Source organism: Panthera uncia, chromosome B4, assembly GCF_023721935.1.
Source record: "Panthera uncia isolate 11264 chromosome B4, Puncia_PCG_1.0, whole genome shotgun sequence".
In the NCBI taxonomy this organism is placed as follows: domain Eukaryota; kingdom Metazoa; phylum Chordata; class Mammalia; order Carnivora; family Felidae; genus Panthera; species Panthera uncia.
In genome coordinates, this window is record NC_064809.1 from 22,656,674 (window position 1) to 22,680,305 (window position 23,632).

General features: G+C 36.9%; 1 protein-coding gene across 5 annotated transcripts; it reads left to right on the forward strand.

Moving 5' to 3' along the window:
• Positions 1 to 334: 334 nt before the first annotated feature.
• On the forward strand, positions 335 to 10,147 carry THNSL1 (threonine synthase like 1). Of its 5 annotated transcripts, none has more exons than XM_049624717.1 (4): positions 335 to 351; positions 4,182 to 4,244; positions 6,384 to 6,558; positions 7,798 to 10,147. In XM_049624717.1, exon 4 carries the CDS (start codon positions 7,846 to 7,848, stop codon positions 10,075 to 10,077), a length of 2,232 nt encoding a protein of 743 aa, XP_049480674.1. In that variant the 5' UTR covers positions 335 to 351; positions 4,182 to 4,244; positions 6,384 to 6,558; positions 7,798 to 7,845; the 3' UTR covers positions 10,078 to 10,147. The 5 variants fall into 5 exon arrangements, with proteins under 5 accessions (XP_049480674.1, XP_049480671.1, XP_049480673.1 ...); XM_049624715.1 differs by lacking the exon at positions 335 to 351 and adding an exon at positions 621 to 702; XM_049624714.1 differs by having other exon boundaries at positions 337 to 351; positions 4,182 to 6,558.
• The last annotated feature ends 13,485 nt before the right edge of the window (positions 10,148 to 23,632 follow it).

Sequence of the window (23,632 nt, forward strand, 5' to 3'; positions counted from 1 at the left end):
TAGGGGTTGCTTAGCGTTGTTGACGGCGTGGTTGCTTGGGTAACAGTTGCTAGGCTACGTGGAAGTAAAAGGCAGCCCTGCAAACTAGGTTTTCTTCCCTCTGCAGTTCTTCTGCTTGAGAAGTTCAATATGGAAACCACTGTTTATATGTGCCTTTGGGAATAATGAGTTGAATGGCGTCCCCTTACTTAAACACACTGCTCGTTTCTGTCTGCATATTTGGAGAGGAAAACACGCTCCACTGCAGACCGTAGGGAAGCGTAGCTCCTGCGCAAGCGTCACACAATAAGGCTCTCGTGCGCAGGCGCCAATCTCGGCGGCGGGGGGGCGAGCCGCTGAGGCCAGGCTGACGTAAGGCCTTCGCCGAGAGCTGGACGGGGTGGGTGGGGAGAAGCCTGAGGAGCAGGGAGGACTCACATAGGTGGAGCGCGGACAGCTAGTCACGTGTTCGGCGTGAGGTAGCTCGGGGCGTGGGTGTGGCGCGCCGGCGCGCAGGCCCTCCCTGACAGACGCAGGCGCAGAGACCGCAGCGCGGGGCTGGGGGCGGATCAGGCCTAGCGAGGGCCTCGGGCCTGGGCCGTGGGCGAGCCGGGGAGAGGCCCCGAGGTGTGGGAGTCCGTCCCGAGGCGGCAGTGGCGGCTCCTGAACGCTCCTTCCCATTTTCTTTCCTTTCCCCCCAGTCTTCTCAGTGTGATTTTCTTGGTGAGTGATTTGAGGAGAAAGAAAGGGAAACTGTAGAAACCGGTCCGTTCCCATCGCATGCCTTTCCCCTTTTCGTTTCTTCCCCTTTCCGCTACTCCGTTGTGATATCAACTGTGTCTGGGCGCATTTTCCCCGCTGCTTCTGCCTGGGCTGCCCGGAGCTCGCTCGGCTGCCCTGCTCACCACCTGCGGGAGTGCGCGCCCACGTCCCGCCTTACGCCCATCCACCTGTCGCGCTGAGGTCCTCCCCAGCCTCCCTCTTTCTCCTGCGTCTCGCTGCTTCTCTGCTCCGCCCGTTTACCTCTTAGTTGGGTCCCTCCTCTTAGGTATTACTCCACCGACGTGTGGACTGGCTGTTTTTAAAAACAGCAGCCTAAACCAGAAGGGGAAGCTTTTTTAAACGGGCCCTTGAATTTTTGCTTATTTTGTTTGTTTGATTGATTGGTTGCTGTCCCTTTTTTGATACTGTCTTCTCAGAAAAGGTTTTATTCCGTTTTGAACCGCCTGGTCTTCCATAAGCCTATTCACGTAAGATTGCTGAAAGAAATTCATATAGAAGCCTTTGCCACCCCGAGTCTCTAAAAGGCATTTTGGCAAGATTTGGGAAATAAGTTATTTGGTTTGAACCAAACTTACAGAGGCCACTGCCCACAGGGAATAAAGACGGTCAGAGATAAAAGACAACACCAGTGTGGGTCGGCTCACTGCCAGGGTGCTCCTGGGAGAGAGAAAAACAGCACGATTGCTTCATTAACCTTTTAATTCCTACTTAAAAGGCTATGCAGAGTATGTAGGTGCTGATCATTTGGGACTTTTAGTGAATTTCATTAGATAAGAATACATTTAGTTTTTTCTTATCCAGTTAATCAGGTTTTTATCTTTATCCCGTGTGTTTAACATTTTATTTCAGATGGGTGACACGTTGGAAATGATGCTCCTGTTCACATCAGATTTTCTACTTTTTAAAACTTTTTTTTCTGTGTGTATATACCACTTTGTCCTTTTCCTTTCCCCTTTATGTTTTTTTGGGGGGTGGGGGTTCTTTTTGCTTAGCATGTATAAAGAGAAAAAATCTTTTTCTAAAGAATACATACTAAACTTTGAACTAAGGACTCCTAACGATAACACCATTAGCCAATGGATGGTCATTGGCCTAAAGCTTATAAATATTCTAATGAAGAAACACTTTGGGATGTTTTATATTATTCAGTTCCTAAAAGAGCCAGTAAGTGTAAAGCCTGTTACCTCCAGTTAGTACCAACCGACCTTAGCTACAGTCCTGACTCTTTGGTGTTACCAAATACAGTAATTTCACAGAAGACAATGTATTTATTGTGGTTTTAAAAATACCAAACAATTTGATCTCACTATAGTATATTTAGTTTACAGTCTTGATGAAATTGTTAAATCATTTAGAAAGGAACTTTTTTCCCTTAGATCCTTGGTCTATAATTCTGCTTGCCTTTTGAAAACATATTTACAAAGAATATATTTCTGTTTTTTATAATTCCCTCAAAATAGCAATACTGTTAAAGAAAATATCTGTGTCCAGTATGCCCGCCAAGAATTAGTACTGATATATTGTCAGAGGTCATGAACCTTTTCCATAATGGGCTACGTAATATTTTAGGCCTTTGCATGCTGAATGGTTTTGGTCAAAACTGCTCAACTCCACTGTTGTAGCTCAAAAACAGCCAAAGACAATACTAAACAGGTGAACAAATAAATAAGCAAAGTTGTATTCCCATAAAACTTAATTTACAAAAAACTTAATTTACAAAAAAACTTAATTTACAAAAAAAAAAACAAATAAATAAGTAAAGTTGTGTTCCCATAAAACTTAATTTACAAAAAACTTAATTATCCAGGTTTTGCACAGATTTGGCCTGTGGGTTATGGTTTGCACAGACCCCTGCTATAAATGCTTGTACATACAAATTTGAGTTTTTTTGCTAAAGATTAATCTAACTTACTTAGATGAATAAAATGGGCATAGGTGGGAATATAAATAAGACAAGGAGGAGGAAAATAAACCCTGTGTAAGAGATATTCTTTGTAATACTTCTAAGTTACAGAGTTTAAAAGGATACTTAGGAAGTCTTGAATTAAATACTCAAGACCATTAAGAGGATATCCAACAGCAAAAGAGTAGCCACAGGAAAGACTTAATCAGCTTTGATACTAAATAGGGGCAAGGATGAGGGTTGAACTTGTAAATTCCACTTTTGATTATAAGAGCCCTGTGATTACAACAGGGCACCGGAGTGTATGTTCCTTCCACCCTTTCCACCTTGCTATTTCTAGGTAAGTTAGGAGCTGACTGACACAAAGACTTGATATGAGAAGATTTTTGCTCAGTGTTCCAGAGCGGAATTTTACCACCTGTGATTAGTTTATGTCTCAGTATATTTGCATTTTTTAAATTATGTATTGGGAAACGATTTATTGCTGTAAAAATGCAGTCATTTTTAAGAATTTTAAAAAATCAGGATGTCTTACTTCTTAAGACAATGGACTGGATTAGTCATTCTTCTGAGAAATTTAGATTGCATTAATATAGGGTGACAAGCATACTCAAGACATGAATATTTTCAGAAGTTTATTGAACTATAGCCAGTTCTCATCATAAAATAATTTTTAAAGTGCTGTGTCTTATGTTTTATTTTGGAATAGTATGTTTTAAATGAGTGAGAAATGCTAAATCATCCTGACTAAATAGGATTTTGATGATTTCCCAGAGGAATTGGAAACTAGGTAATTTTATAATGGAATTGAAAAATTCTTCTCAACCATTCTGGAAGTAAAAATTGATAATGGGTATGATTTTAATTGATGAGCAGTCATCTAGTGTGACCTTAGGAAAACTTCACTGTACATAGGTTGCTGAAAATTAATATGGTTTTTGGTTTAAAAAATGTAAGCTTATTAGCATTTATGGGAAATAATTTGAAAGTGATTTAAAAAGTGATTTCTTTACTTTTTTTCCCTTGAATTCTTTATTCAGTTTTGATCAGCTTGCCACAGTAAAATTGTTAAATTTTGCGTCTTGAGATCAAAGAGTACATGAATCATTATGTCCATGTGGACATTGTGTTTTTGTATTTTAAAGTTCTTGCTGTGACACTGACACATTACTGCCTTTTCATTTGTCTGTTTGAATGGCAGGTGTCTATTATGTCTAGAAAGTAGCCAGTGGAATTAGTGGATCAAAAAGCCCCACTCTAAGTGATTAGTAGGAAAACCTACTTAAAAAGTATTACTGTATAATGTGCTGGTCTTCCATCCTCTGAGGAGTTAGAGAGTAGGACTAAAATATTTTCATGAGGAACGTGGCTCTGCAAAAAATACTTCAGGATATTGGGATAGTAAAACCTGAGTACTTTATAGCCAAGTGACTTGGTCTAAATACTGCTTTTGTTTTCTGACTCTTGTAGTTGACTTCCATTTAATTGGAAATTGTTTTGTCTGTTGCCTTTGCAGTGTCACAACATGGCTTTGAGTCAAAAAGGAGGATGATATGCAGTTGATCCTCACTTTTTGCAGGTTCGACATTTGTGAATTCTGCTCGCTAGAATTTATTTATAACCCCAAGGTAATTACCTGTAGAACCTGTGCATTCGTTCACGGACACACGCACTGTGGCGAAAGATAGGAGTCTCCTGATGCACGTGCTCCAAGCTGAGGTCAAGCAAGGTGATGCTGTCTGCCTTCTGGTTTCAGCTCAAATACGGCCAACAAGTGTCCTCCTCCCATTCTATTTAGTGCCACATTTTTCACATTTCTGTGCCTCTAGTTAGTGATTTTTGATGTTTACAATGGCCCCCAGAGGGCTGAAGTGTGCTTAGTGTTCCTAAGGCAATAAGGCTATGATGCACCTAACAGATAAAATGTGCGTTAGATAAGTTTCATCCAGGCATAAGTTAGAGTACTATTGGCTGTTCAGTGGTATTGAATCAAGCATATATATGTACAAATTACATATTAAAAATATAAAAAATATATAAAATGTCTTTAAACAGAGACATAAAACAAGGTTATATATTGATCAGTTGGCAAAAAGGTGACTAGAGGCTCACAGGAACCTAACCCTGTATTTCCCCTAGGAACAATGAGAATATTCAATATTCACTAATTTAGTACTCACGGTGACTTTATAGAATATAACTACCATGAATAAGAAGAATTGACTATATTACTCTTAAGTAAACCTAGTTTCCAGATGGAAGTTACATAGTGTGGGTATTATTCATCTTGCCTTTTGGCTGGCTTACAATGGATGTTGAAGCCCTAAAATTAATTTGAGGCTAAAATGTTATAAAACAAAATTCAGTATGTTACTTAAAATAGAATTCATCTTCTTTATTTTTCTTTAACAGTAATACTATTTGTTTACATATTCTAGCCCTTAACAACTCCCTTCTGCTACTGTATCAGTAAATAATACTGATACAGAATTAAATTGAACTGTCATAATTTTCTATTTTTAATTCATATAAAGTAAAGGAAAACTCAGGTTACAAGAGATAAGGTGAATGAATGATGCATAATGTTTGTGTTACAGTCTTCTACTTTTAATAGTTGATGGTGAGCATTGTAGTAACCAACACAAAGTGGAGAAGATCAGTTAAAAGATTTAATGTTCATAAAAACAAACCAGCTACTCAGGTAATATTAGAATGATTGCTAATACGGACATCAGAAAATTACACATTGGGAAGTAAAAAAAAGAACACACACTGTGATGTCATAAGCCAAAGCCTCCTGAATAGGAGGTTAATCAGGTTATTTTATAAAGTGCCTTCAAAACACCTAGTGTTCTCTCCTCCAGGAAAAATAACTAGTGTTAAAGTACTTTACTAGAATACAGTTCAATAAAAGAGATTGCTGAAATGGCTCAAGTGTACAGTTCTCTGGTCCTTGGTTTACTACAGGAAGAGAATTAGACTGCACAGCAAAACAGTTCTTGATTCATGGATAAGTACCATTATTTTCTCTGAAGGTTTATAAACTAACCAGACCGTAAAAAAATATGCTTAGCCTTGAGTCTAGGTATTCTGATTCAAATTAAATGATTTTGGTCCACTGTTTCTGCATGGCAGTAATTAATATTACCATATATGAGAATATTCTTATGTGCCAGCCACTGTGATATGTGCTTTGAATTTATTATAAGCTCAGTTAAGTAGCCAAGAGGTACCTGTATGTGGCAGACACTTTATTTGCACTTTTTACAGTAGGTTATCATTACGTACAAATCATGTAGTGATTCAGGTGGATAAAACAACCGACAAGAGAAATTCAAACACTCATTTTATAGCTTTAGGCCACAGATTTAAATTTTTCTGTCATCACTAAACATCCAGTTAAGAAATGAAAATTTTAGGTGTCATTGTGAAAGATTGTACATTTGTTATTATTTGGTAATATTACTCTTTCATATTGCTTGGTGGAAAAAATTCCTTCAGTACGGTTTAATAAAATTTCTTTTGTAAGACACAGATATTGGAAAAAAGTATCTTAATCTTTTAATAATAGATTTGGGGAAACGGGAAAGGGGTCAATTGATTATTTGTCTATACTTTAAAATTTTTAGGTAGATATCTTAATAATAGACCAGTCTATGTGTGGAATTTTATAATATTGTATGCAGTGATGATTAACTTGAAAATTTTTCTATTATAGACTCCGTTTTTTTTGCTAAGATTGACTTTGCCTCAGCATCAACAAACTCTTCATCTAAGATTGGTTCCTGTGTGTCATATATTTACAAGTCAGTGGAAATTACAAGTCAGCACATACAAGCTGAAAAGCCAAATAAGGAAATGTAATGCTTCTCTTGACAGTTCTAATTTAACTTGTAAGTTAAATTCGGTGTTAGTTTAAAGTGGTTTAAATGTTTAATTACAGAACACAGTATTACAGATAATCAGAGTAGTAAATGATTGAAAGTTTTCAGAACATATTTAAACATACCACCTAATATTTAATATGGCTTAGTTGTGGAACGTGTGAAAAGCCCCACTACATGTCTGTAGAACTCCTGTAGTGAATTTACATGAACATTGCAGCAGTTCCTAAATTGCATTTTGCACACGACTAAGAATTTGACTTGTATGGCTTATATTCATGTTTTAATGGTGAGTATATTTCCAAAGACAGGGATCTGACTAGCGTGGGGAATTGCAGAGCTGCTCTGCATGCCAGAATAATTATTTTCTCTCATGACTGGAAGCATTCCTGAGGCTTTTTTTTTTTTTTTTTTGCTATCACTGTAGAGTCTGGAATTTGAGTTAAGTCTCTCCACTAATCATGTTTAGAGGACAGAAACAAAAGTGACAGTTTCATGCAGATAAGGTTATAGATACGTAGCCTTTGACTTTGCTGTTAATTATCAATTTTTTCTTAACTATTTGCATAATATTATACCTTTCATTTTAGCTTTTTAAAAGTCTTCAATATGAAAAGTATGTAAGGATGATCTTTTACAATATGCATATAAAAGACACATAAGACAAAAAAATGTCATACCTTTGCCCTATCATTTGGGAAGTTATTTAAGTGTTTTGTAAGCAAATATTTTAGCCTGCTTTCCTGTTGTGAATTTTATAAGAAACTTATAAGTCTGTCTACATGCTCATACAACTAAAGAGAAATATGAAGAATATTACTCAGCTTTTGTGAATTGCAAGTAAATAGCATTCCAAATAATCCTTGTTTATATGGGTTATAAACCAAGAAACAATTTTCATTAGAGGAAAAGAACTACTACTCTGATTGTGTGTGTGTGTGTGTGTGTGTGTGTGTGTGTGTGTGTGTTTTAAAGCCTCTATGATAAGGCATTTTCTGAATAAAGTGTTGCTTATAGTTACAAATTTCTAAAGCTTTGATGATTCAGTCTTGAGATCGAAAAGATTATTAAGAGGATATCTGTAATATTTGAGAATTTGGGTTTAAGTACTTTTTAAATGTCCCATACATTTGAAAGATTTCTAAACAGTTTATGTACAGTGGACATGGTTATTTTCAGTCCTGTTGGGACTTTAAGTCCGTTGAAATTGGTAACCAAATGTCTTTTTTGTTTTTATGTTTTGAAAAGGGCTAAAGCCAGTTTTTAGGTTGACTTGGGCAGAAAAGTGAAAAGAGAATGCTCCACTTTAACCGATGTCCGCATCTGAAACAAATAGCCCAGAAATGTTTTCCTAGTGTACATGTTAGAACGGATAAACATGTGCAGCTGTTTCTTTCAAGAACCTTTGCACTTGCAGAATTCAGGAAGTCATGGCACTCAACCCGCTCTCTTGTTGGAGACAAAAATATTATCCTGATGGGACCTCCTGGTGCTGGGAAAACAACAGTAGGCAGAATAATAGGTCAGAAACTAGGTTGTTGTGTCATAGATGTGGATGATGATATCCTTGAAAAAACCTGGAATATGAGTGTGTCTGAAAAATTACAGGATGTTGGTAATGAGCAATTTTTAGAAGAGGAAGGAAAAGCTGTGTTAAACTTCTCTGCATCTGGAAGTGTGATTTCCCTTACTGGGTCCAATCCAATGCATGATGCTAGCATGTGGCATCTGAAGAAAAATGGGATAATTGTATACCTGGACGTACCTCTAATAGATCTAGTCAGTCGTTTAAAATTCATGAAAGTAGATAGGATTGTAGGTCAGAATGCTGGCACATCTATGAAAGACTTACTTAAATTTAGAAGACAGTATTATAAGAAATGGTACGATACCCGTGTTTTTTGTGAAAGTGGGGCTTCCCCAGAGGAGGTAGCTGACAAAGTGCTTAATGCAGTTAAAAGATACCAAGATGTGGACTCAGAAACATTCATTTCAACAAGACACAATTGGCCTAAAGACTGCGAGCAGAAGGTCTCAACAAAATTCTTTAGTGAAGCAGTGATTGAGGGGTTAGCTTCTGATGGTGGACTCTTCGTTCCTGAGAAGGAGTTTCCAAAATTAAACTGTAGGGAGTGGAAAAGCCTAGTAGGAGCAACCTACATAGAAAGAGCACAAATACTATTGGAAAAGTGTATACATCCTGCTGACATACCTGCTGCCAGATTGGGAGAAATGATTGAAACTGCTTATGGGGAAAACTTTGCCTGCTCAAAAATCGCCCCTGTCAGGCACCTTTCAGGCAACCAGTTCATCCTGGAGCTGTTTCATGGACCAACAGGATCATTTAAAGATTTGTCTTTACAGCTTCTGCCTCATCTGTTTGCACACTGTATTCCACCAAGCTGCAATTATATGATACTTGTAGCTACGTCAGGAGACACGGGCAGCGCGGTCTTAAATGGTTTTAGTCGTATTAATAAGAATCACAAGCAAAGAATAGCCGTGGCCACATTTTTCCCTGAAAATGGAGTAAGTGATTTTCAAAAAGCACAAATAATTGGCAGCCAGAAAGAAAATGGGTGGGCAGTGGGTGTCAAGTCAGATTTTGATTTTTGCCAGACAGCTATAAAAAGAATTTTTAAAGATTCTGACTTTACTGGCTTTCTTATTATGGAACATGGAACTATCTTAAGTTCAGCTAATTCCATCAACTGGGGCCGACTGCTTCCCCAAGTAGTTTATCATGCTTCTGCATATCTTGATCTTGTTAGCCAAGGATTTATTTCTTTTGGAAGCCCGGTGGATGTCTGTATTCCCACAGGAAACTTTGGTAACATTTTAGCAGCAGTGTACGCCAAAATGATGGGAATCCCTATTCGAAAATTTATTTGTGCCTCTAATCAGAACCATGTTCTGACTGATTTTATAAAAACAGGACATTATGATCTGAGGGAAAGAAAAATAACTCCTACCTTTTCACCATCAATAGATATTCTTAAAGCTTCGAACCTGGAACGACATTTACACATGATGGCTAATAAAGATGGAGGGTTAATGACAAAATTATTTAATCAACTAGAAGAGCAGCAGCACTTCCAGATCGACAAGATGCTAGTCGAGAAACTTCAGCAGGATTTTGTAGCCGACTGGTGCTCTGAGAGAGAGTGCCTTGCCGCTATTCATTCCACCTACAGTACTTCAGGGTATATTCTGGATCCACACACTGCGGTCGCAAAAGTGGTTGCGGACAGAATGCGAGACAAAACTTGCCCAGTGATTGTCGCGTCTACAGCTCATTACTCAAAGTTTGCACCTGCTATCATGCAGGCTTTAAAGATTAAAGAAATCAACCATACTTCGTCAAGCCAGCTTTATTTACTGAGTTCATACAACGCATTACCTCCACCTCATGAAGCTTTATTAGAAAGAATGAAGCAGCAAGAGAAGATGGAGTACCAGGTCTGTGCAGCTGATGTGGACGTCCTAAAGAATCATGTGGAAAAACTAATACAAAATCAATTCATATAAAAATGTTTTGAGTAAAATGTTTTTTTCTGGTGATAAGCATGCAATAATAAATCACAAACATTGATTTGGAGTACGAGAGTATTTTCATTTTTTTTGTAAATACATCTATACGTAGGCCTGTTATCTTTTGGAGTTTCAATAACCTAGTCTCGGTGACTGAACATCGTACCTGCACATGCTGCTTGGAACCTTATCTAGAAGTGACAAAAGGGTAGCATAGTGCATGGACCTTTGTGCCGGTGTGCAGTGCTTTGCACTCGTGAGGGATATGTCAATTTCCACTCCCTCATCCCACTTTTAAGTGGACCAAAATGTCTGCTATTCACCCTGGCAATTAAAATATTTAAACAGTCGTTTTGTAATACAACTGTAACCATTACTAGGTTTGTATTGACTAGAAAGAGAATTTATCATTCAAATGGCAAACTTGTATGGAAGAAGTAGTAAGCCCATCTCTTAAGATAGGGCCAGTGTTCTTAGCTCTCCTCAAACTTCACATTTTCGACTGCAGTTAATGGATCCTACATGATCCAAATTAGATAAGTGCTTAGTCCTTCACATCCCTTCGGATAGCTATAGTTAGGGTGATGCAGTTTGAAAATCAAGACACATGATTAAAATCTGGGATGTAATTATCAACGGAACTACTTAGTAGTGGATATAGAAGTAAAATTACTTATCTCTTTCATGAGAAAAGTTTTCCCAAAATTCAGAGTATTTGAATCGTCTTAATAGAAGTATGCTTATAGTTCTAGGTGGCAGTTTTTCCGTATTATTTGGAATCCATTCCTATATAATTTGCCTATTATTTCTCTTTGTAATGAACATTGTCTCTTTTGGCAACTGAAATCACACACAATCATACACACACATTTAGCTTTCTTTTCTTGGTAGTAACTATAATTTTAACCATGATTTATATTTGTGAATTTCCTGGATATTTTATTTCTGAATTAAAGATTGCCACTAAAAGGATCTATAGTGTAATGGACTACTCTCAGCCACAAGATGGCATTCCTAACATAATTTGTCTTCGCTGATAACGTTCTGCTTCATTTCCTAAGAGACCTACCTCTGTGAAGAAGCATCTTAAAAGTTGTAAAAAAAAAAAAAAAATAGCTGAATGAGCAGAAACAATTTGTTTAAAAAAATATAAAAATTCAAACCAGTTTTATGTTAACATTAGATCTCTGGTTTGTTTCTACAAAGTTCTAAAACCAAAAATTGAAAATCAGAAGCAGTGACAAAATAATGGGAGGACTCAAAGTTCACTTATTCATGTGTTCTTATTTTGTTTACTTATTTTTTTGCGTATCTTATTTTTTTTAAGAATATCTGTTTTAAGTAGATGGCATATTTAGAAAATGCAGCTAAATGTTTGCTGTGTGTATAAGAATGCACCATTTCTAAAAGGAGGACAAAAGTTTTTTGTTTTTTTTTTAAGACATGATTTATGTCCTTGAGAACCGTAGTTAGGGAGACAAAAAAATCATGCACGACACAAAGGAGTTACTGCAAGATAGTTGATGAGTAAGTAAAATATTAGTGATACAGCTAAGTGTTGTAAGGATTAAAAGAGGCAAGGGTTGCCATGGAATAGTCAGAAAACGTTTCACCCAGGACGTAGGATCTGAGGTGAGTCTTGAAGGATGGGAAGATTTTCTAGGTGAAAAGGAAGGGGAAATACATTCTAGGCAGAGGGAAGGGAAACGAATTAAGGTGAAATGCCCAAGAGAACGCTGGCATTTATTTATCTGTAGTCCGTTTGTTCTCACTGCCCCAACCTGTTACTCATGGCTTCGCTTCTCAAAGCCAGGTCTGTCCTTTCCCTCTCAGCTGATAACCTTGCCTCATTCAAGAGGAGCAAGCTACCATACATGATGGACTTGCGTTTACAGGGACTGTATGAATCTGTGCCTGTTTCTATCCTTCCTTACTGCCCTTTGGCTGAATTAGTCGTGCTCCCCCTCAGTTCAGAGGCGAACCTCTTCAAGTGTGCCTTGCCTAATTAGTCATCCCTGCTGTTCCTCCACCCTCTCCCCTTTGATGGAAATGTTCTGTGTCATTCAGATGCTCTCCATATCTTAGAAAGCACAAGAGCAAAACAAAATCTCTGTAAACACTCATATTTCTTCCTATCTACTCTTTTATTTCTTTATACTCAAGATGAATGCTCTTCAAAAAGAGCCGTCTACATGTACAGTCACCATTTTCTTGCCTCTCATTTTCTCCACTTTGTCAAGTTATGCACGGTTTAAGAATGAATAATAAAACAAATACCCATGGTACTCACCACCTTGCTTTGAAAGTAGAACATTACTCACATCTCTGATAGCCACACTGTCTTCTCTTTGATCACGTGCACTTCTCTCCCCCAGAGGTAACTATATCCTAAATTTTCTATTCACCATTCCCTGGTTTGTTTTTATAGCTTTTCACTGTTTAGTTTTTCCTCTCTTTGAATTTTATGTAAATACACTCACACTGCATGTATTTTTACATGACTTTCTCTTGCTCAAAAACTTTAAAATTCATCCATGCAGGTGAATGGAGCCACAGTTATTAATTTTTATTACTGTATAATAGTCCATTGTATGAATACCACTGTCTATCCATTACCAGTTAGTGGACATCTAGATTGTTTAAGTTTTATCTGTTCTTATATGCAGTAGGTACACTTTTGTCAAATTTGTGTTGAAGGTTAGTGAATATGAACTTTCAAACGTTTGTGCTTCTTTCTAATAACGTGTAAAAATCGATATCATATCTTGGCATTATTAGAAATGCTTTATGAAATGAAAATTTATTATCAAAGTTCTGGCTCTGATTATAATTTCTAGCTTTAACTATCTTTGAAATTATTTTATAATGCCATAACTATAGTGAAAATAAGATTTATGAGGAAAAAATTAATATTACATATTAATAGAAAATCATAAAATATGTTTCCATCAAAATAGAGTTTAGAAGGCAATAAATTATTTTGTTTGAGGTTTTTGTCAGATTGGAATAGCAAATCACTTTTAAAAAGAATCACTTATGCAAATACTGTTTCACTCCTTTAAATAATTTATAAACCTTATGTAATTCACACTACTTAATGTTAGTTTTTTTTTTAAAGGCCGTTTTCATGTGAATCTCAAACCCATGAAAACATAAATAGTATAGCTTTTGCCCCTGTCCAGGAACATGAATAAAATCTACATATGAAATATTTATTTGCGTGGACCCTGAGTGTGTGCTCCAACCATTAAAATCAGTAGTTTCATCTCTTGAAACTTTAAAACAAATAGACTCTTTCAAAATCAAAGTTAGCATAAGCTCCTCTGAGTCAAAACAGCAGAGCCAAGAAAGTTTCCAGTGTCATACAAAAGTGACCTGTCAAAGACAGGAAACCGAATCAGCATGTCTAACAATACTCTGATCCATTGGCATTTTTTTCACCAGAGCTCTACATCAAAAAGTTGAATTTGCTTCCAATAGAAGTCTGCATTAGTCAATCTAGCTATTTTTCTTTTAAAACTCTTTTATTTCTGAGTTCTTATGACTTTCTTCTTCCAAGTGGTGATAACAATCGTCTTGAGGAGTCACTGCACTGAAGTTACATGTGCAGATGTGTCACTAATTAGGTTATCATAATAGACTTTATTGAGAGTTTAGTGGCCTATAATATGCAGAGTTAAAATGGCAGGTTAAATTTCATTTATTAATAATAGGAGAGCTTATAATTTAACTTACTTAAATCCATAATGAATTGTTTTAAATAAATTTTCATATTTGGTGAATGAGTTCTAAAATTAGTCAATGTAATATCATCTCATAGCAAGTGTAATGGTATCCTTACAAGGCTTTTTGAACAAATGCTTTGTTGTTGTTTTTTTAAAATGGAAACTTTGAGATCCATTCTCCGGAGTTCATGAGAAATGCTAAAACAAGAGAAACCTCCAGAAGCCATTTGAACAGTTTGAAGTTAATGAAGTTAATACTTTTTGACGAAAAGGCATCTTCTGGGCACTCTATGACACAAATATTAACACATGTTGATTTTTAATTGTTTAATTGTATTTCAGATTAAACTAGGCTTATTTGTACTCATAGTAATATTAAAATTTAATTATGTGCTCAACAATGGGTTTCTTTCAAAGCCATGTAAAAAATACTGTTTTGGGTACACTTGGCAACATGTGCCCCAGGGTGGTAATCCACGTGATAGTACATCTTTTTCTTTAAAATTAGAGGACTTCTGTGTTTCAAAGTGTTTTGTGTACAGCATTCATTGTCTCTTGTTCTTATTGAATAACTAGTATTTTGGAAAACAACTTCTTGGGTAAGATTTAAAGTTTTAATTTTAGCGCTTTGAAGAAAGAACTTGAATATTCTCACCTGTTACCTAAGATATCTTCTCTTTGGCCAAATAAAATGGCGACTCATCTGGTAGGACCTGAAGTTGACATAAGGTTTTGTTTTGATTTGGGTTCCAAAAACATAATTCGTCAAGGATACCTGTTTTCCCTTCATGGGTCTCAGAATTGGATCGACATTTCTTTTACCTATTTTTAATGACTGCCAGTCTCTGGTAAAATAATATTGATTATAAACATTGATAAACTGCATAATATTTTAAAATTGGGTCTATAAATTAGGAATTGTAGAAAGAGAGGGCTAAATAAGCTGCCCTTGGGCTCAGAGGTGGAGGTGTGTTGCAGGGTGAGATTAGCTGGCAAGAGGAAGTTTCTCATCTCCATAGGTTAGGGGGGTGTCAGTACTTATAGATGAACTCTTGGGGGAGAGGGAAATTCATCTTTAAATTTCTACTGTAGTAAACACAATGTAGTGATTACTAAATGTTTACCAAAAGATACTGTGTCTTACTTAAATTTGGTCTTTTCTGGACAATTGATCTCCTTTTACCTCAGTTTCTCTATGTGTTATAGATGGATAATACTTATAATTTGCCCCACTCTTTGAAGAACAATGTCACTGAGATTAGTAAATAACTAAGCGCACCCTCTTTGGAGTTAAACTGCTATATAAATAATTTCTATATAAATGTTCTATAGTGACTTGGGAATTAATTCCTCAACTGGGAGTATATGCCCTTGATCAGGAATGCTCTAATGAATTACTGAAAATGGTAGTCTAATATATTCGGAAGGTAGGTGGTTTATTCCCAGGGCAGTAGATTTCAAACTATAATGCACATCAGAATGAACTTGGGTATGAAAGACACTTGCTGGGGTGAGCACTTGGTGTTATACACAAGGGATGAATCACTGGAGTCTATTCCTGAAATCATTATTGCACTATATGCTAATTTGGGTGTAAATTAAAAGTAAATAAGTAAATAAAAAAATTAAAAAATATGTAATAAAAAAAAGAATAAACTTGGGTCCTTGTTAAAAATACTGATTCCTTAGGTTCAGGCTTAGGTTCTGGCCCATCAAGTCAGGAGTAAGACCTAGAAACTCGTATTATATGTTTATTATTTATTTATTTATTTATTTATTTATTTATTTATTAAAAAAAATTTTTTTAACGTTTATTTATTTTTGAGAGACAGAGACAGAGCGTGAAAGGGGGAGGGGCAGAGAGAGAGGGAGACACAGAATCCGAGGCAGGCTCCGGGCTCTGAGCTGCCAGCACAGAGCCCGACGTGGGGCTCGAACCCACAAACTGTGAGATCAAACTGTGAGCTGAAGTCAGACGCTTAACTGACTGAGCCACCCAGGTGCCCCTAGAAACTCATATTTCAAAAAACTATTTATAATTATGGGAACATGCAGATAACAAACTTACCACATTAACCTTTTTTAAGTGTACATCTCTGTTTTTAAGTATACAGGACTGTTAGGTATATTCACTTGTTGTGCAACCAATCTCCAGAACTCTTTTCGTCTTGCAAAACTGAAACTCTATACACATTGAACACCTCCCCATTTCCCTCTCCTGCCAGGCCCTGGCAACCACCATTCTACTTCCTCTTCCTATGATTTGACTACTCTAGTTATCTCATATAAATGGAATCATACAGTATTTGTCCTTTTGTGACTGCTTACCTCACTTAGGACAATGTCCTCAAGTTTCCATCCACGTTGTACCACATTTTGTCTGTCTGTTCATCCACTGGCGGTCACTTACATTGCTTGTACATTTTGGCTATTGTAGATACGGCTGCTATAAACATGGGTACAAATATCTCTCCAAAACACCACTTTCAAGTTTCTTGAATGTATTTCCAGAAATGGAGTTGCTAGATCATGTAATTCTATTTATATAATTTGGGGGGGGGGACTGCCATATTGTTTTTCATAGCAGCTACACCATTTCCTATTCCCACCAATGGGGGCTTGTATTAGTTTTAAATTGTGCTTTTAAAAACAGAGTTATACATATACTTAATTTTAAAAGTCAAACAGTTTTGAAAAGCTGAGGAGATGGCAGACTATTGTCCCCCAAAAAACATCTCCAGTATCCTGAGATTTGAGCTTTTTTTTTTTTTTAATGTTTGTTAATTTATTTTGAGAGAGAGGGAGAGTGAGCAGAGGAGGGGCAGAAAGAGAGGAAGAGAGAGAATCCAAGCAGACCACTCTGTCAGGGCAGAGCCCAACGCAGAGCTGGATCCCACAAACTGAGAGATCATGACCTGAGCCACAATCGATGTCGGACCCCCAACTGACTAAGCCACCCAGACGCCGTCCCAATCCTGTTTTATGTTAGGAAGAAAAGGAAGGAGGAGGGAGTTGAAGTCAAAAGGTGACTGATATCTGTAGACTTTGAAGAAGGTTGAGTAACTTCTTTGTCCTTAGTCAGTTGATCTTTGCATACAGGAATCTGTTCATGTCATTCCTGTAAATCTTAAACATAGCATAGTCATTTCTGTATGTATTTCTCTCCTCAGGTGAAGTAGATTTGGGGTAAAAAGCACTTTTTGCAAATCCTAGCTGTAACATGCCTACTTGCAGGGCTAAGCAGAAGTTTCTAAAATATAGATCGCAGCAGCAAGGGAAATAGATGCAACATGGAGTCAGACATGCTAAATTCCTTCCTGGTACACATATTGGCACATTATTCCTGCTTTAAGGAAACCTGTTTCAACTATGTTTAACCTTTTCTTCTCAAATTTATTTGTCAATTGAAAGGAAAATTATAAATATTTTTCAGGACATACTTCAAAAAGTGTTCGAATAGGGAACTAAAGGCTGAGGACTTTGAAGAAGTTTCATGGATCTTAAAGTAGTGCCTCTACATCATTTTTTTTTTTTAAGTAAGGAAACAATTTAATCCAACCTATTTGAAAATAAAAGGAAAACTAGACAATAATGAGTACAACATAAAATTTGTAGGGATGCAGTTACAGTGGAAGTCAGACATGTAAGGCTTGCAATGCATTTAATATGTATGTACATGTACATGTATGCATATATGTGTGTATATGTATATATACGCTAGAAAAAGAACTTATAACTCCCCACAAAAGATTTAAGAATTAAGGAAAATACCAACCAACACTCATGACTGAATTACCTGCCTTCATTAATCATAACCATAGATTGGCTATGGATATAAGAGTTAGACAAAAATTAACTAAAGCATTCTGTGAAAATCGGTTATATATAATTACAGAAAAGAATATTATATATTTTATTATTGTTTATAATTTTGCTATACATCATGTACTCAGTAAAGGTATAACAAACACCCACTTTTTTTTCAGAGAGCCTTTTACTACTACTGCACTGATTATATGGCAAACATATAATATCACTTTTCTAAAATCTGAAGAAGTTTTAATTCCAAAACACATTTACCCTATGGGTTTTGGATAAGGGATTATGAACCTGCTCATTTTAGCACAGTTCTCTAATAGAGCAGAAAATATATGCAAGAAAATAGCATTTCTGCTGGGTCAAGTGGTTTAAATAAATGATTTAATATCCTGATTTGACAAAATTTAAGATTATTCGTATTTGTTTTGAGTTTCAAGGCTCAAGTCAAGTAGCAGTTTTCAAAAAACAGTTTTACTTGCCCTCGATAGTACTTTCTTCCTCTCCAGTTTCCAAGCAGGTTATCTCTCCAATCTGGTTGAGATTTTAATATAATTGGTTGACATAATATTTAAACAACTGCCAAATCAATATGGGTCATTACCAGAAAATACATCATTTCTTGTAAATTCCACATCTGTGTAGTTTCTTGTCTAATAAAGCAATGTAACTTAATCCTAAAAGATCCTAATGCTTGTTTTTTCACAGTATTTTGTATATTTTCCAGATGAAGAGTCCTCAGGTCAAGAGGTACCCCTTTTCCTTTTCAATGTGGTAGTCTAGTATGAAGAAATACAGATCGTCTTGCTCCTGAGAAAAGTTGAATATAACAATATTTTACTGGCAGTGGAAAGAAGGAAAATATTAGTTTAAATCAGGTCAAGAGCATACAATTTCTACTGGGAAAAAGTAGTACCAAAATGAAATAAAATTTTAGGGAAAAAATAACCAAAGTTAAAACATCCTTTGACATATGTAGGCCATTCTTGTCGAAGAGGAAAAAAATACGTGTAGGAACTTTATAATTTTCAAAATGGTTACACACATATTATTTTATTTGATCTACCCCAAACCTCAGATAGGTTGATGTGGTCAGCAGAATGAGAGGTTCAGAAATTATGATTTGTCCACATACACACAGTCAATCAGATTTAGAGACCTTATATTCTACTAATCACACTTTTAGGAGAATAATGTATAAACTAGAATGCAAATTTATTGATTGATAATGGTAGATATGTTTTTCTAGGGACCATAGATTTGGTTTTCTCCATCCAGGACCCTCCATCCCTTATATGAAAGTAGGAAATAGGCAGTCAGTAGTTTACTTGGTAAACATGAGGTCAAACCAAAGAAAGTATAGTTTTAAGGGATATTTTCCCTCACAATCTTCTGTGTCTATCCCATGAAAAGAAAGTCTCTTTAGTGAACATAGTATTCTTACCTGCTTGACTCAAGGTCATTCTTCTCTGGACAGTCCTGCTGTGTGGACCCACTGCTAAATTCTGATCTTTGGGTGTCAGTTCACTATACTTCAAGATCGCACATTTGGGTGAACGTGTTCCTTTTACGGACTTGTTACAAAACAAAAAAGTCATAGTCTCAGCACTTGGGAAACTTATGGAGAACTTCGATAAGTCATTTAACTTATTACAAGATCATGTGATAAATATTACGAGCAGGACCAGAGAGAAAAATGGTGTGTCCTGAGAAAGCTAACTAGGTCTTTATTTTCCCTTGAAACTGATGTTCCTTAAGTTTCTGACCCACTTTTCTTTTGGAAAGAAACCACAGTTTTGCACAGACCACCACACCACAAGCACAGTACAGGGAAGGATATTTGTTGGCAGAGGATGCCCTCTCCTATATTGTTCCAAACAGCTTTGCTCTGACTCCAAACCTGCACACCCTAACCAGCAAAATAAAAACATGGGAACTAACCAAATGCTCCCTCTTTGAAAGGCAGTTTAGAAATCATTTATTGCTATTCAAGCATATTCTTGGGTCTTCTCAGGCTTCTGATTTCCTAGAAGCCTATCAAAATAATCCTTTTAATCACATATAGTATTGATAAACACAAATTTTCTCTCTCAGCAGTCTTCCTGATTCAGGTTAAGTCTTCTTGAAGATTGGTGTACTGAACAATTGCCTGGCTAACGCTTCCCTAACCCACGTCAAGCCATGATCATGTTTCAGGAACCAAGAAGAGAGACAGACTTGAGAGTGAGGGACTAAAGAAGGTATTCTGGAGGAGATGACCACATATGAGTCAAAGATTAAAAGTCAAGGGGTGCCTGGGTGGCTCAGTCAGTTAAGTGTCTGACTCTTGATCTCAGCTCAGGTTGGGATCTCATGGTTTGTGGGTTCGAGCCCTGTGTTGGGCTCTGCATTGGCAGTGTGGAGCCTGCTTGGTATTCTCTCTTTCTCCTTCTCTCTTTGCCCCTCCCCTGCTTGCATTCTGTCACTCAAAATAAATAAATAAAAACAAAAAAATTTTAATTAAAAATAAAAGTTAAGTGACATTTACATAGGTAAATTGGTGGGTAGTGGGAAACAATATGTTCTGAAGTACAGTATGTATTGTTCAGTTTGCCTGGAACAAACTGTGTAAATGTGAGGTTATAAAGATGAAGCTAGAAAAGCAGGCAGGATCCATGAGTTTATAATTTTTGAAGCTATGATGTGTCGCTGAGGGATCTTAAGCAGAATACCATAATCAACTCTTTGTTTTAGAACTATCAGGCTAGTATGATCATGCTGGAAAGATCATGCTAGCTGGCGATGGGGAGTGGGAGGGGTGGAGGGAAGGGCCTCCAGGGCCTCCAATTAGGAGTCCAGAGTATGGACTGAGGAGGTGGAAAGTGAGAAGTTTCAAGAAAAATTGGGAAGTCACTTTATAGGATTTGGTGACAGATTCAATGAGAAGGGCATAGAGAGGGATTCTGGTTTATAAACTGGATGGATGGTTTTACCATTCACAAAGATCAAGAATATAGAAGGACGTGCAGATTTGATGATGCGGGAGTAGGGAGCAGATGTGGACTGTTTCACGTGCCCAACTCACTGAACATTTAATTTGCACTTTTATTTCCCACTGCATCTTCAAATAGTCTCCAAACCCTCTTCAAAGAAGAGAAGGAAAATACCTCAGTCATTAATGAAAGCATACAGGAATTTTCAAAAGTTTTACCTCCAAATAAATGCAATTTCTATGTTTCCCCTAACTTCCAAACCTTTCTTGCTCTTCTTTCCTCCTTATATTGTTTTACTAGAAATGACTTCATAAACCCTGCCCATCTATTTATCAACATTTTCAGGATTTACTTCATTTCATTGTTCCCCCAGCATCCACCATGCCTGCTCTTTTTAGCTTTATTAGTTATATGCTGTTTCTAATTCCTAGAGTTAACTTGCTAACCTCCCAGATATCTTTCTTATAAATACTTATCATTTTTACAATTTGAATATAACTCTCTTTAGAAGTCTAAATTTTTTGGTACCTGCCACAGTATCAGTATGTTAATACATTTTTAGTTAATTGACCTCTTGATAGACTTCATTCTGATAACTGGCAATAAAATGTAACCCACACTCAATTTGGGGGCAGTTTTCTTATGTAATGGAACATTTTAACTTGCAGTCATTTCCAAGGTACAAAATATTATAGGATACTTCAGATTCTCTGTGGGTGCCATTTTGTCCAATATCTGTCTTTGTTTTGTTTGTTTATTTATTTGATCTAGGGTAAGGTATCATAAAAAATGATAGTTTCCCTTAGAAAATGAGCTGTTTTTTAAAAATTTTTTTTGGTTATCTGGAAAAATGACAGAAGTTTGATAGCTGTCTGAAAGATTCTCATGAAATTTATGCTTTCAATAGACATGGAGCGGGGTGGTGTCCCCATTTCCCTATCTGAGTTATGGTGCTACCTGTATATAAATTTTGTGATATTCACTGATAATAATACATGAGTTAGGCAATTAACTCTTAGAGAACTTAGGTGTATGATTTAAAAGATACTCTTTTTACAGCAACAGTGAGCACCTTTCTCATATGCAAAGGCCTCTGTTTCTTAATCTATACAATTGATACACATCTGTTATGGGGCTCTAATAGAATAATGTGTGTGAGGAGATTTTTACGAGAATGTGTGACATTATTCTTATGGGTGCTGTTACTATTACTGTCTTAAATTTTGAAAGAGCTTATCTTAGAAAATCAGAGATTTCTTTAGTAGTCATTTTAAAATCACTTTTGGAATGATTTTAACATATTCAAGAAGAATCTTTCTAATACTGTTATTAGGTTGATATCTGAAATGAATGCCGATTATTGATACTGGAATAGAATGGATGAATATGATTTCAAATGCACACTTTTGTTTCAAATTGTGTTTTATTAAATAGCTTTTGAATCGTATCTATTTTTCAAATGTCAACTATATAGAATGACCTAGACCTACACTGCATGCTTAGTATTTGGATTGAGAAAGGTTCCATAGTTGTCAAAGGTAGCATGGCTTATTTAAATAAGAATGTGTATACTGAGAATCATTGACATCCCTTTGGCAATTTGTTTGCATAGCAGGTGTCTCTAAATTAATTCAAAGTTTTCAATGCCAGGAATTTTGATAGTCATTTTAGCAGAACATTGCTTTAAATTATTTACCCTGGTGCTGTGAATTTTCAAATATACCTTTGTGAAATGAATTTAATGCTATGTAACAATTCTAAATGCCAGAATCAAAAGCTTGAAAAATGTTTTTTATAATAGGATCTTGGTGAGTGATGCCTACTTAGAAAGCAAATTCATCAAGCTTTGCTCGAATACCCAAATTTTCTCTTTTTTAATAGGGACTGTTTTGCTCTGGCATGTTCACTCAAAATGGCCACCATGTTATGTTCCTGACATTTTCTTATCCTCTAGCTATAAGCAATATTTAAGTCTGTGTTGAGATTTTTTTTAATGTTTTTATTTATTTATTTTGAGAGAGATAGAGCATGAGCGAGGAAGGGGCAGAGAGAGAGAGAAGGAGAGAGAGAATCCCAAGCAGGCTCTGCACTATCAGCACAGAACCTGACACAGGGCTCAATCTCAGGAACCATGAGCTCACAACTTGAGCTGAAATCAAGAGTCTGTAGCTTAGCCAACTGAGCCACCCGGGCACCCCTAAGTTGATGTGGAGATTTGTAACTGAGTGGTATTGTTCCAGTTACCTATGCATGACGAGGGAGTGCCACAACCACCCTTTGCTACCTATCCTGTGGATTAGGAGCTCAGGTAACACTCAGTGGAAATGGCTCATCCATGTTTCATGTGGTATGAGCTGGGACAATGTCACTAGACCTCCAGGATCCCAAAAAACTTTACTTCCAATTCTGGGCGTTGGGGCTGGCTATTAGATGTGGTGCCTCCATTCTCCTCGGTCTTCTATCCCTCTGGGCCTCCCTCCTCATGTGATTCCTCTTCCCAGTAAGATAGCCTTTACATGGCTGCTGCATTCCAAAGGCAGAAGCAGAAGCTAGCAGGGTACCTAAGATATAGGCTCCAAAACCCCAAAGCACCACTTCCTCTACATTCTGTTGGTCAAAGCAAGCCACATGGCTAGTTTGATTCAGGAGAAGTGTGTGCCTCCTCTCAACGGGAAGAATAGCAAAGTGGCATGGGAAGGGGGTGTGGACCTGGGGAAGCACGGTTCATCGAGGACCCTTTTAAACCATGTACCACAGTTATATTAAATGTTCCTCTTAAAATTAAAGTTCCTCTTTTTTTAAAGTTTATTTATATTTGAGAGAGAGAGAGAGAGAGAGAGAGAGAGAGAGAGAGAGCACGTGAGTGGAGGAGGGGCAGAGACAGAGGGAGACACAGAACCAAAAGCAGGCTCCAGGCTCTGAGCTGTCAGCACAGAGCCCAATGTCGCGGGGCTCAAACTCACAAAGCGTGAGATCATGACCTGAGCCAAAGTCAGATGCTTAACCGACTGAGCCACCCAGGTGCCCCTGAAGTTCCTC